Here is a 13887-nt window from a genome sequence, read left to right as displayed (position 1 = left end):
ATTTTTCGATTGCCTATAATCGGCATGGGTATTCCTGGGTAAGTGAATCCATATCTTTTTCTTTTTTTTTTTTGCATGGTAGAAAACATATATCACTGAGCATGAGTGAAAGCATTGTTTATCCATCGCATGAGAAACCAAAATTTGTATTTCCGAATAATTTCCCAGTCAAAAGGCTAACTTCCTTAAGGCTCATAAATGCCATTGGCCCAGGAGAGCGTATCTCTCTGGCCAAGTTGGCAGTGACGCACCTGGAACGGACAGCAAGGCCGATCCGCATTGCAGTAGACATTTCGATCTGGCTCTTTCAAGTCCAAGCAGGTCGAGGAGGAAGAAACCCAGAGCTACGCACACTATTTTATCGATTATTGAAGTTACTTGCATTGCCAGTTCATCCCCTTTTTGTCTATGATGGACGGCAAAAACCTGCTTTCAAGAGAGGCAAAGCAGTCTCAACCCGCAGTTATGGCAATGCGCCGATCATCAAACGCTCCAAGGACCTCATTGAGCGATTCAGATTCCCGTGGCATGAGGCACCCGGTGAGGCAGAGGCCGAATGTGCTCGGCTGCAACAGGCAGGTATTGTAGACGCTGTCATGAGCAACGATGTCGACGCATTGATGTTTGGATCGTCTTTTACCATTATGAATTTTTCAAAAGAGAGCGGAAGCGGCAGTTCTTCTGCAACTCATGTCACATGCTATGCAATGGGACAGGATGGACATCCGTCAAACATACCCCTTGACCGGCCGGGAATGATTCTATTCGCTATGCTCAGTGGAGGGGATTATCTACCATCTGGTGTTCCGAAATGTGGCAGTAAGCTAGCTGCAGAGATTGCTAAGGCTGGATTCGGCGAGGACCTTCTACAGAAGCTTGCGTCGCAAGTAGACGTGGATACAGGATTGGGCGAGTGGAGAGAAAGACTCCAGTACGAACTTGAGGAGAACGAGAGTGGTTATTTTACGAGGAAACACCCAGCAGTTCGCATTCCAGAAGTTTTCCCAGACCGACAAATTCTCGAGTACTATGCCCAGCCCAAAGTTTCGAGCGATGAGGAAATGACCTTTTTGAGAAATCGGCTCGCACAGGCTTGGGATAAAAATATCGACCCCCTAGCAATCCGAACATTTGCCGCGGACCACTTTGAATGGAATTATCGATCGGGGGCAAGGAAATTGATCAAGCTGCTGGCAGAGCCTCTTATCTCGTACAGACTCCGTCTCCAGAGACCAGTTCTAGGCGTGTCGCCTGGTTTTTCATATGTGCCCGATTGCCCAGCTGGTCTGCAAAAGGTGTATCGAAGCCGGTCAAGCTTTGGCACTGATGCAGTGCCAGAACTCCAGCTAGATATGCTGCCCGCGGATGTGGTTGGGCTTGATCTCCTTGCCGAAGAACCAAACCCGCCGTTTCCATCCGAAACTACTGTGCAAGAAGGCGAGGAAGAGGACGATGCAGAGGTAGCTGCTGAACCGGTCCCTCCCTCACCATCGAAGTCTCGGATAACGAAACGATTTGATCCATTTTCCCTCGAAAAAGTCTGGGTATTCGAGACTGTCGCAAAAATAGGTATTCCTGGGGTTGTGAAAAATTGGGAGAAGGAACAGGCCGCGAAAGCCGCGAAAGCCGAAGAGGCTGCAGCAAAGAAGAAGACCAGTACTCGACGTACTGGCCCCAAGAAAAAGGGACCGATTGATGCTGGAATGAAACGGGGGAGTATCTTGAAATACGGAACTCTCACGAAAGAAAAGTCCGAATTGTCAACAACTAAAAAAACGCATTTGTTGGAAGCCGCTACATCGACCCAGAATCCCCTTTCCCGGCTTGTTTCTGGTGTTGGGTCTTCTTCGCCCATAATTGTGAACCAGGAAGACGATCCTTTCTCCTCTCCAAGCATGTATAATCAGCAAGGATCCTCACCGACGACGCACTACGTTTCCCGGGAGGTCGATAGTCTCCTTGATTCATTCTCTTCGATGTGTAACTTGTCTCCTTCTGCCAATATCAAGCGTCATCCAATCTCGGACCAGTCTCGCATCAGAGCAAGACGCACAGTTTTGGGAGCTGGTGGGGTTGATATTGAAGAACCGGACGCACTGGACATGAACACCGATTGTTCTCCATCTCGACAAGCAAGGCACATGGGGCTCAAAGTCAGCTATTCAGTCTCCGATGTTTGTGAATCTGAGACTTTCATGGAGGACTTCCTAGCCAGAACACCGATGGCACTGCCTTCTCCATCTGGGAAGACTCTATCCAAGTCGAAAAAGAACCCCAGAGTGCAGCGTGAGGAAAAGGCCGAGGTTGAACACATCGAGAAAGCCATCGAGTCCCTTTCTCTGTCCCCGGAAATCGACGAGAGTCAGCATGAGGACAATGCAACTTGCTCGTTGCGTAAACCCCCAACGAAGAAGGCACCGCCAGTGAAAAAGCTCGGGCTCGATCCTCTAAGACCGAAGATGTCAAACTACCCCGATCTTGCAGTCAAGTAAACCCCAAGCCTGAACTAGAGCCTGGGCACACGCATACATTGCCATTGAGCTTGAAAACATGCGAAAACAATGAGACCAACGACGTAAAGAAGTCTCCCAAGAAGACTTCAAAGGAGGTGATGAGCACAAGTTCGAAGCACAAGACCACGGGACACTTGGAAAACATTATATTACATGACGGGTTTTGGTCGATCGACCCATCTCCGCCTGAACAAGATCCGTGCGAAGGCTCAACCACCGACAGCCTGGGCACAGCGCGCGGACAGGCTACCAAGAAGAAAAGACTCCCCCGCGTCAGCATTCTTGACCTCGTCTGATTAATGCATTTAATATACCCCTTTTCTCGTTTTGGCCGGTTGGCGTTTAGCATCAATTTGATTTTTCCTGGGTTTGGTGGTTTGGGATACAAGCATGTGTGGTGCAACGGCATTTTTCGTTATCCCACGGCGTTGGATAAACATGTTGAGTACCTTCTGTTAAAAATCAGGCAAGAAAATAGCTTATGGATTGCTGGATGTCGTGTATATATGTTGCGGGTGTCTTTGTAAATGAGAAAGACCATGTGCATACATCTGAAAAACGTACAAAAGCCATGTCCAGATAGTAACCATGCAAAACCATGCAAAACATACACCCAAAGAGTATAACTCGAAGAGAAGAGAAAAGTACCAGCTCCTATCTAAACAAGAATCCAATTCTTGATGCAGCACAATGCCAGAAAGTAGAGAAGCACACGAGAAACATGCCCAAATATTAAACAGAAGTAATATTAGAAAGCGAAAAGGGAATATTGTGCAAGCGCCGATAAATCAGGAACTGTATCTGTATCACTTATGCATCTACCCAAACACCTTGAGGAACCCCCAGAGGCCAACTCCACTCAACACTGGGATCGTCAGATTATCATCCCAGCCCCACATATCAATGAACTCGCTGCCAGCGGCAACAACGCCAGAGACGACACTCATGACACTCAAAGCCAAAGGACCAGTAATAACCGCCGAGTCACTGGATTCCCATCCCAGAAGACCACGAACGCAGTCCGGGAGCAGATTCAAGCGTCCGGTGAACATAAATGCGTCTTGCGGGTCATTAGGGAAAGCACCAATGTAAGGCACGAACCAGCCCCAGAAAGCAGCAGCGGTGACAACACCCATGAGCCATGCTGCCATGGTACCAGCCAAGCTCTTTCCGGGACGCAGACGGGGGGGTGTGGCGGCCGTACAAGCGACCGAATGTCGAGGCGGCGGTGTCACACCAGCTAAGGAGTAACACGCTCATGACACCGACATCCTTGGGGAAAAACCGAAGAGCAACGTATGCTCCGAGAAGATACCAGATCACACCGTTGTAGCCGGTGACCTCTGTTTCACGCATGAGGGCACCCATGCACCGGATGTATACCTTGTTGACCTTCTCGAAGCGATGACGGATGAGGTCCGTTGCCGCGATAGGTACTAGTGCGGTGAAAAGGACAGGTGTTATCTGCAGAGTTTGCACGCCTCGGCTGTATAATGACAAAGTCAAAAATCCGATTGACACGTGCAAGACCTTGCGCGGGATCTCATGGCGGTGAATGAAGCTGCGGTAGCGGGCGTGGAGGGGGATCAGCCCGAGGGGAGATGGTGATCTTGATAAGTCGCGCAGGGTAGCGGGAATGCTAGACGGGGAGAGAAGATTGTTCGAGGCAGTACCGTTGGCCGAGCGCGGCGGCGAGGCGGGTATCTTGGGGTTTGATCGGCGATTGCGTCGAGCCGAGGGTGTCGTAGGGGATCTTGATGCTCGCGATGAACTGGTACTTTCGGGTGAATCTTCTGGCTGACGCGAGCGACGTGCTGCGGACCGTGTTACTGGTGCGTTATATCCATCGGGCGTCTCGGACGGGTCCGATATAGAGGGTGTCGGCGATATCACGCGAGGCGTTGCCGGTACGGGATTTGGCGAGGACATCTCGGGTACCCTCAACTTAAAAGCAGGCAGCGATGCGGTTCTGATGACACCAGAAAGTAACCGCGTACAGATGTCTGTGTTGTCGCAAGCGAATATCCCACGGAGTATCAATGGACTTGCTAACAAAGCAATGATGGCGGTTTGGGAGCACGTGATAGCGCTTTATCGTTAATTATGGGCGAATAAACTGGAGAAACGAGACAGAAACCTAGTACATGACGCGATCACCAAGCACTTGTTATATTAATTAAGAGTAAAGTAAATGTAGTAAGACTAAGTCGAGGGAAAAAGCAGATCACCATCCCAGTTTCCGCCCACAGCCGCAGTCACGTGCCTGGTATCTAATCGATAACGGAGATTTTTTTTCTTTGCGATGCGACTCGAGAAGCAATTTGACGACTCGGTGTCAGTCAGAATTAATAAATGCCTCCCAAATCGTCTTCAAGAGCGTGGGATGCTCTCACGCCCCCGCTGTCAGAATGGTCCCTCGATGCTGTGGCCTCAATGGGCTTCACGCGCATGACCCCAGTCCAGGCCTCGGCAATCCCTCTGTTTATGCAGCATAAAGATGTGGTGGTGGAAGCTGTGACTGGAAGTGGAAAGACATTATCATTCCTGATTCCAATCGTGGAGAAGCTTCTTCGTCTTGATCAGCCTCTCAAGAAGCATCATGTTGGAGCCATTATCATTTCTCCGACAAGGTGGGTTAATGCGCAAATCCAGGTCTGCAGAGTTCGTTGCTAACATTGATATGTCAGAGAATTGGCCTCGCAGATTCACCAAGTTCTTCTCTCGCTTTTGGAGTTCCATCCAGCGTCGGCCGCCGCCATCAAACCCGCCGAAGAGGGTGCTCCTCGTGCGAAAACCTCTTCATCGACATTGAGGGTCGTTCCACAACTTCTCCTGGGTGGCGGAACATCTCCGGCGGAAGATCTGAAATTATTCCTCAAGAATTCGCCCAATGTATTGGTTTCTACACCCGGAAGATTGTTGGAGCTGCTTTCATCGCCTCACGTTCACTGCCCCCAGGCATCATTTGAAATGCTTGTCTTGGACGAAGCCGACAGACTCCTTGATCTTGGATTCAAAGACGATCTGCAGAAGATCTTGGGCCGTCTGCCTAAGCAGCGACGTACAGGATTGTTCAGTGCCAGTATCAGTGAAGCCGTTGATCAGATCGTCCGACTTGGTCTACGAAATCCCGTCAAAATTGCCGTCAAGGTCAGAGGAGGAGCTGGCGTTGAAGAAAAGCGCACTCCAGCGAGGTATGTCTTTCCATCCATTGTTCCGAATCCAAACCCAATCTAACCACTCAATAGTCTGCAAATGACCTACTTGACAACACCTCCGCTTCACAAATATGCCATTCTGAAGCACATCCTTTCCACTGTCCAACCCACCCCTCAAAAAACCATTTTCTTCGTATCGACATGCTCCAGCGTCGACTATCTCGCCACAATACTACCCATAATGCTCGGAGACGGGTTCGTGCTAGTCCCACTACACGGTAAACACCAAGCCAACGTCCGCCAAAAGAACTTCAACCGCTTCACCACATCCACAACCCCCTCCATCCTCCTCACGACTGATGTCGCCGCTCGCGGTCTCGACATCCCCTCCGTCGATCTTGTAGTGCAGATCGACCCACCCTCCGACCCTAAAACCTTCATTCACAGATGCGGTCGAGCCGGTCGTGCCGGCCGACGAGGCCTCAGCATCGTCCTCGTCCATCCCGGCCGCGAGGAGGACTACGTCTCATTCCTGGAAATCCGCAAAACACCCGTTGCGCCATACAGTCTGCCCGAGTTCACGGACGAACAGGCCACAGCCGCGATTGACAAGGTTCGCAAAGCGGTGTTGAAAGATCGTGCCATGCACGACAAGGGTCAGAAGGCATTTGTCAGCTGGCTGCGCAGTTACAGCAAGCATCAAGCAAGCAGTATCTTCCGGGTTGCGGATCTGGACTGGGAGGCTCTCGGAAAGGCGTGGGGACTCCTCAAGTTGCCAAAGATGCCTGAGGCACGCTCGTTTGAAGGAGATCGGACGTTGGGGATTAAACTTGAGTGGTCCAACTACACTTATAAGGACAAGCAGCAAGAAAAGCGTCGCAAGGAGGCTATGGAAGAGGCTGCTAATGCGCAAGGCACTGAGCAGGGATCTAACAAGCGCCGTGCTACGGAGACTGTGGCTTGGAGTCAGAAGACCGAAGAACGGGATAAGAAGTTCAAGAAGAAGGAATTCAAGAAGGCTCGGAAGGAGAAGGAGAGATGGGAGCAAATGCCAGAGGATCAGAAGCAGAAAGCTCTTGAAACGGAGCGCATGTTGGAGGAGATCCGTGCTAAGAATGAGCAGCAGCGGTTGTTGAACCAAGCTAGCCAGGCGAAAGAAGCAAAAGGCGATGAGTTCCAGGGCTTTGACTAGTTGGAATAGCATAGTAGATATCTATATACCATACCATGTTATGTCTTTATTTCTCTGCTACTGCAATTTCTCTACTCTATAAACCTCATCTCTACAGTCTGTTGGCTTGTGGAAGCTAAGCATTCCATTCAAATAACCTAACAACCGCTAATGTTCACTCATGATAATGCGCTAAAGAGCGACCAAAAAAAGGCACTCAAAAAACAAACCAAACCGCAAGAAACAACAAAAACAAGCCGCAAAAGGACTAGAAAAGTACACCCTCCTAGGCCCAAGCGTGGATCGATCCCTCGGGAGATCCAAAGCGGTCCTAAGGATGCCACATCGAAAAGAACAGAATCGAGGTCTCAAAACTCAGCCCAAGCACAGAAGGCGGGCGAAGGAAACCCTGTAATTCCATTCCATTCTTTTTTTCAAAATTTTCAAAATTTCCATCTCTTTTTCAGGTAGTTGAGAAGGGTACCCATTCAGAAGGTCCTTCAGGGCGTGTTAGAGAAAAGGTATTTGAGGGGGTATTTCGGAGGGTATTCGAGAGTATTCGAAAGGTATTTCGGTATTTCAGAAGGGGTTGAGCCAAAGCTCAAGCCAAGATCCAGTCACTGGCCAGATGATATGGTTCAGACAGCCAGTAGGTGGCATGCCGTGGCCAGTGAGGTATCTTTTTCTTTTTTTACTTCTTTTCTTTTTTACTGAGCAGCACGCCGAGTAGCAAGCCGGTCCATGAAGAACCCATGATGGTTTTCAATGTATGCCTTCTTGCCGGCGGCACTCGAGGACCATGCGCGCGGTAGGTACTTGTGAAGGTTAGGGTCGTCGAGATCCAAGCGCTCAATCCAAGATTCAGTCTCCGGCCAGATGATTTGGCTCAGATCACCGGTGGGGCATGCCGTGGCCAGGGAGGTTTTTCTCATCTTGCGGCGACGGAGGACGTCGTCTTCAATCGACGAGTTATAGCTGGTCGAGAAACGATGGGCCGCTCGAAGACGACTGGGGGTTTTCGGCTTGTACTGCTCTGCATGTTGACGGGCCTTGCGAAGTTCGTCGCCGGAACCTTCGGTGGGCTTGGATGCACCCTGGTCGTTGAAGTTTTCCAGGCGGGTATTGTCAGAGCGAACATGGTTGAAGACATGCTCCTCTTTTGATGTATCGGTGAGTGTAGGTCGTTTGGTCGTGGTATCTTCACGGACACGCTCGGAGACATCCTTCTCTTCTGGTGCATCATCGACTGTGACTTGGCGCGCACGCTTGGAGACATGCTTCTCTTTCGGTGCATCGCTGACTGTAGCTTGTTTGGCCGTATTATCTTGGGGTCCCTGCTTGTCTGTGGGCAAGTCCACGTAGTCATCCGGGATCTCGAAGTAGGCTGGGTCAAACCCATAACTACATCCTGGAGGGTGTGGAATGACATCGGGGGAGGGTTCGCGCTTGCGCTTCTTCGATTCTCTCTCGCAGATTGCACGAAGTTCTTCTTCTGAATTTGGAATGTCAAGGCCCGCAATATCCGACTCCCCGACACGCATGCGCTCAAGCAGTGCTTGGTCGAAACCTCGTGGGTACAGATCATAGTCATATTGCCTTCTTTGGCCGACTCGTGGAGCACGTGCACTGGCTGTCAGACGCGAGTTTTTCTCTGCACCACGTGGGCGGGGAGTGGGAGATTCGAAATTTCTTAGTGGTATAACTGAAGAGGAAGGGGGAGCTGAGGAGGGTGTTGTGACGGAAGCAGAAGAGTCATTTCCCATTGAATGTTGAGGTTCGGCCACTAGAATCACCATGTTAGCCACTAGAAATATATACCATGACATAAGGGAACCTACCTTGTGGGACCTGTGCAGTTTGGGGCCCATTGCCTCGTCTCCAAAGACCAGTCACTGAGTTGAAGAACCATTGTCCCCAACCAGTCCGGTTTTGATTCTGATTTGGAGTTGATGGAAGTGCAGAAGGCACCGAAGAGAATGAAACAATACGGTTACCACGGGGCGCCGTCTCTTCATTTGCGTGAGAGGCCAGAGGGGTCGAGTTGCCAGATCTCACATCTTCGCCCTGCTGAGCCAAAAGCTCGGGGACACGGTAAATGGTGCTATCGATTCGTCCATTCCTTTCCGCTTCGCGTCGTCGCGCGCGATCCGCATACGTTCTGCGAGAGCTGCCACGAGGACGGTTTTCGAAGCTGGATGGAGTTTGAAGTGTCAACTTGTGACGTTTCGACGGCGTAGGATCGACTTCGGACAATCGATTCCGTTTCCTGCTGGGCTCTTCCGTGGGGGTCAGCAGGGATTCATCCGGGGTATTAATCATAGGGAGTCTGCGAGGCCAGTCCTTCCAGGGAGATGGCGGGGACCAGGGGAGTGACCAGGGGATTCGACGAAGCTTATCATAGGCTCTTCCAGGGGGCCAGGCATAGTAAGTGACGGGGGTTTTCGGAGGGGGAGGAGTTGGCTCAGGCTCCCTTTTCAGAAGTTCGCTGGCACTGCCCCATTTGAAGGCCGTGATAATTCGTCCTCTGAACATGCGCGGGGGGGACTGGGGGAGCGCGGGGGGAGCGCGGGGGGCAACGTACGGGTGTCTGGTTGCTCCACGGACGGAATGAGTGTAACGGGGTCTTCCTGGGACTCGGTGGCGTCAGGCTCCGAGGTGGGAGCGGCGGCCTTCTTCTTGCCCTTTGCGGCGGCCTTCTAGAAACATGGGTTAGGTGTGAACAATTGTGACATCTGGTTTCTGGACTGACCTTCTTGCGGCCAGCTTGCTTGGCTGGCTTTCGCTTTGGAGCGGGCCTCTCTCCAGCGGACTGTGTCTCTGACACAGTCTCTTGCGCCTCGGGCGCGGTGGTGGTGGTCTCGGATGCTGCGTCCGTCGCAGCCGCCGACGCACTACGCGTCGTGCGCCGGCGGCGTGGGACGTAGTCCGAGATTGGCGGAAGAACGTGGTTCGACCGCAGTCTCATCTTGGCGAAACGCGCAAGATGAGGAGGGAGGGGGTTGGTGGCGAGGGGGTGGTGAGGGGCAGGTGAAAGAAGTCTGATTGAAATGTAGTGGATCAGTCAGAGATATCTCAAGGATTCCTAGGTAACATATGTAGATACTAACCGGTTTGGTAGAGTCGATCACAAAGACTCTGGCAAGAGATATCCAAAAGGCAATGTTTTGGATGGTAATGTTGTGGGTGATGGGGAGAAGAAGAGAAGAGGAGAGGAGAAGAAGAAGAGGGGAGATGTAAACAACAACGGTTGCTAGACGCGACTAAACGATCAGAAGGGAACCTTGGAAGGAGCACCTTTTGGGCCAAACCATGTCACTTTTTTCAAAACCGGAAGGCGCGACCGGCAGAATTGCTTGGTCTCAGGGCGGTGTGACACATGAACAATGGGTCTATGAGGCTGTCGCAAGGGATACTCATTGACTATTGTTCCAATTATTGTTATTGTCTGATATCAAGGAGATTTTCTTTCAATGGGCAGTTTTGAACTCAACATTCTATATCATATCTCTAGTTAGTTCTCAATTGATACTCCGTACATGAAGCAGCCTTGTCTCTTCTCATCTCTTCTCATCTTAGATCGTCCCCCCGGATACTCCGTGCCTAGGTAGTCCACTCCTCTTAAATAACCCCAAAATACGACATTCTCTGTCTCAATATAATCCATTGGTCGTTGATGTTGTCAAAATATCAGCTCAACATAGTCATCACATTTTAGCGATTAAAGCTTTCATACACTTAAAACGTCCGTGTTTGAAGCCAATGCCTGATGGAGAGATTGCTCTCGAGTCCTGAAAAATACTAGAGATCATTTAGGCGAAACCGACTAAATTCCAGAACTTATGCTTCAATGACAAGCTGGTTACTTGAAATTGTTTAACGTGAAAATGGATCTGGGAAAAGAAACAATGCTATTTGTACAGATGCTCTGCGCATGAAACATGGAAATAGAGACATAGACCAACAAGTACCCCTCGCTAGCTCCTAGATAGATGATACAAGGTAACACGCTGATACTTTTTTCAAAGCCAGCCAATCACAAAAGAAGATAACAGTGTAGAGATACAAAAGATCTCTTATTAAAACAATGCCCTTCATAGGGCAATCTCTCCCTTCCACGCAGCGTCGGACAATCCCAATGTCCCCATCAGGTTCTGCCACCGGGGACCTCCGCGTTCCTTCTTGCGGACATATTGCAGCAGCTTCTGGCGCTTGTGGACTAGTAGTTGCATGTTGCGCTTGTTGTGTTTGTCCTTGTTGGCGGTCTCGAGGTGTCGGGAGAGGTTCATGATTTTCACGGTCAGGATCGCGGCTTGCACCTCCGCAGAGCCGGTATCGGGTCCAACACGCGGCGCGCGTTCCGGATGAACAGGGGCAGATTCATGGGCCATAGCCGAAGGCTTTGGTGGGAGATTTAAGTCTGTGTAGTGTCGCCCGAATGTTTCGATGCACTTTGTAATGTTGAGACGCACGCGGTCCTTGGTGTTTCCATTGTTGAGGTTGACAATCCGGTTGATTGCTTCCTGGGCATTCTTATGCTCTTGGTTATGCAAATTCACTGCCTCCTTCTCTGCTTGAGGATCGGCTGTGTTGCGATCGGAACTTTTAAGCGGTGCGGTCAAATCCTTGGAAAAGTCGAGGGCAGCATCCAGCTCGTTCGACTTCAAGTAGTAGTTGAGATCCTCAGACAAAGATGATGGGATGTGCGAGTTGGATTGGATTGCGGTCATCTCTAGGATAAATGGTGTCGGCTGGCTCTTAACAGGGTCCCCGAGCGAGGATTCCCGTTCCTCCGCAAGGACTTTCTGGCGGGAGATATTGGCTGCCTTGCGCTGGCGCGCCTGGGCCATCAGGAATGGGTCATGCTTCCTCCGGATTTGAACCTTGCTAGACGCAGCTCTGATAGAAGTGTTGATTGAATTGGACAACGGGCTAGATCCGTAGGTTGATCCTATACGAGTCTTGGTTAGCATCCGGGTAATTGAACATTTGACTTGGGTGATCTTGGCTAGCATACCGGTCAATGCCTTCAAAGAGGGCTGGACTGAAATGCGCGGAGGCATGGTGGGCGTCGCTGGCGAGTAGATACTGTATTGTAACAATCAACTTCTCTTTTCCATCGACCTTTCGTCGGGAAATCTTGCGGCCGGAGGTCCAGCTACGCTAATCCTAGTCAGGGTGTTCTCTGCCCCAGGCATTCAGCATCACGTGGGTAAAGAGCCAAGATCAGTATTACATAACCAATACCCCAGCGGGACTTGGAGCCCTAGCCCTAGCGCACGCAAGCGAAATTCTCCCGAACCGCGAGAGTGCAACAATTTTGCGGCTTGGCTTTGATCTTTTTCCCTCCATCACCACGACAAGAGCCAGACGATTGATCCTCCAACTCATCAATCCATCAATCGCCCAACATGGCCCCTTCCCAGCTCCCCCGGTTTTCAACCCTACCGCGCAGGACATTGAGATGCTCCTTGCCGCTCAGTGCCACCTTGGTTCCAAGAACCTTCAGGTGCACATGGAGCCTTACCTCTGGAAGCTCCGCGCCGACGGTGTCAACGTCCTGAACATTGGCAAGACCTGGTATGCGCTAACGCAAAACGACTTCTGACTGTAGTATAGTGTCTAATATATATGTTTCATTGAAATAGGGAGAAGATCGTCCTGGCCGCCCGTATCATCGCCGCCATTGACAACCCCGCCGATGTCTGTGTCATCTCCGCTCGTCCCTACGGCCAGCGTGCTGTCCTGAAGTTCGCCTCCCACACCGGTGCCACCGCCATTGCCGGTCGTTTCACCCCCGGTAACTTCACCAACTACATCACCCGCTCTTTCAAGGAGCCCCGTCTCATCATCGTGACCGACCCTCGCACTGATGCCCAGGCCATCAAGGAGGCCTCTTACGTCAACATCCCCGTCATTGCCCTTTGCGACACTGACTCCCCCACCGACTTCGTCGATGTTGCCATCCCCACCAACAACAAGGGTCGTCACGCCATCGGTCTCGTCTGGTGGATGCTCGCCCGTGAGGTCCTCCGTCTCCGCGGTACTCTCGCTACCCGCGAGACCGAGTGGGACACCGTTGTCGATCTCTACTTCTACCGCGACCCCGAGGCCGAGGAGAACAAGGAGATTGCTGATGAGGCTAAGGTTGCCGGTGCCGAGGAGGTCGGTGCTGGTGCCGTTGAGTCCGGCTTCGCTGGTGAGAACTGGGATGCCTCCGCCCCCGGCGCTGGTAACCCCGGCACTGCCTTCGCTGCTGCCTCCGCTGCCACCGCTACTGCCGGTGCCACCAGCTGGGATGCCGAGGGTGCCGACTGGGCTGCCAGCTCCGCTGCCCCCACCGGCGAGTGGGCTGAGGCTGCTCCCGCCGCTGGTGAGGCCAAGTGGTAAATTGCTTCGCTGTGACGAGGATAGTCGTTGAGAGGGGGGAAGTTTGATCTCAATAAAAAGTTTGGTGATCCGGGATGATTGTGACGATTTTCTGGGTCCTTCGAGGCACAGGAATCGAAGAAATGCTCTTGTTTTCTCTTATACACCATCTACTCCATTCACAACAATGGATTACAATCTCCCGCAAATTCCCTTGACATGTCTATCCTAGTCCCTGTGTGCAATTCTCAAAAAACCAAAAGAAACTGAAAAACAGCAGAAGAAAACGAGCTTTCACCGGGAACCTTTCAATCTTTTGCCTCAGTGGTCTCATCTTACCAGCACTTTTTTATTTTCCATGTTTTCGCATCGGGGAGGAATTGCCATGCCAATCATTGACTGGCGCTTATGAGGGAAAGAGATCCAGTTGCTTTTATTTACGAAGCTTCTGGGGGAAAGCCCTGTGCTGTCAATTCACAAGGTGGACTTAATCGTTACCTTGGTTTCTCCCTGTGTGTATTCTAGTAATCTGAAAAGGTTGTGCTTGGTATCATATCCAGTAGGTTTTGTAGTGTATGTGCCTTGCTGTTGTAGACTTGACCATGTTATCAAATATGTGCACATAGTAGCCCTGGGCACAATGCCTTTTATAACCTTGGAAGGACAGTTCCGCTTGGTA

General features: G+C 51.1%; 6 protein-coding genes across 6 annotated transcripts; 3 read left to right on the top strand and 3 right to left on the bottom strand.

Moving 5' to 3' along the window:
• Positions 1–24: 24 nt before the first annotated feature.
• N7487_002166 (crossover junction endodeoxyribonuclease) lies at positions 25–2809 on the top strand (the record flags this gene model as incomplete). Its single annotated transcript, XM_056869913.1, has 3 exons — positions 25–38; positions 191–2488; positions 2542–2809. 3 exons carry the CDS (start codon positions 25–27, stop codon positions 2807–2809), a joined length of 2580 nt encoding a protein of 859 aa, XP_056734697.1.
• Positions 2810–3331: 522 nt separating this feature from the next.
• On the bottom strand, positions 3332–4442 carry N7487_002165 (uncharacterized protein; the record flags this gene model as incomplete). The annotated part of the gene is made up of 2 exons (XM_056869912.1): positions 3332–3753; positions 3839–4442. The coding sequence occupies 2 exons, from the start codon at positions 4440–4442 to the stop codon at positions 3332–3334; spliced, it is 1026 nt and encodes a 341-aa protein (XP_056734696.1).
• Positions 4443–4865: 423 nt separating this feature from the next.
• On the top strand, positions 4866–6863 carry spb4 (ATP-dependent RNA helicase SPB4; the record flags this gene model as incomplete). Its single annotated transcript, XM_056869911.1, has 3 exons — positions 4866–5143; positions 5201–5707; positions 5762–6863. 3 exons carry the CDS (start codon positions 4866–4868, stop codon positions 6861–6863), a joined length of 1887 nt encoding a protein of 628 aa, XP_056734695.1.
• A 686-nt stretch (positions 6864–7549) lies between these two features.
• N7487_002163 (uncharacterized protein) lies at positions 7550–9807 on the bottom strand (the record flags this gene model as incomplete). The annotated part of the gene is made up of 4 exons (XM_056869910.1): positions 7550–8625; positions 8681–9364; positions 9424–9538; positions 9592–9807. 4 exons carry the CDS (start codon positions 9805–9807, stop codon positions 7550–7552), a joined length of 2091 nt encoding a protein of 696 aa, XP_056734694.1.
• Positions 9808–10933: 1126 nt separating this feature from the next.
• N7487_002162 (mitochondrial 37S ribosomal protein uS15m) lies at positions 10934–11902 on the bottom strand (the record flags this gene model as incomplete). The annotated part of the gene is made up of 2 exons (XM_056869909.1): positions 10934–11790; positions 11857–11902. 2 exons carry the CDS (start codon positions 11900–11902, stop codon positions 10934–10936), a joined length of 903 nt encoding a protein of 300 aa, XP_056734693.1.
• rps0 (40S ribosomal uS2 domain-containing protein) lies at positions 11863–13229 on the top strand (the record flags this gene model as incomplete). Its single annotated transcript, XM_056869908.1, has 3 exons — positions 11863–11920; positions 12092–12419; positions 12488–13229. 3 exons carry the CDS (start codon positions 11863–11865, stop codon positions 13227–13229), a joined length of 1128 nt encoding a protein of 375 aa, XP_056734692.1.
• Between the last annotated feature and the right edge of the window lie 658 nt (positions 13230–13887).

Source organism: Penicillium crustosum (assembly GCF_028827405.1).
Source record: "Penicillium crustosum strain IBT 35664 chromosome Unknown utg000001l_segment0_segment0, whole genome shotgun sequence".
NCBI lineage: Eukaryota > Fungi > Ascomycota > Eurotiomycetes > Eurotiales > Aspergillaceae > Penicillium > Penicillium crustosum.
This window is presented reverse-complemented; position numbering and strand designations above follow the sequence as displayed.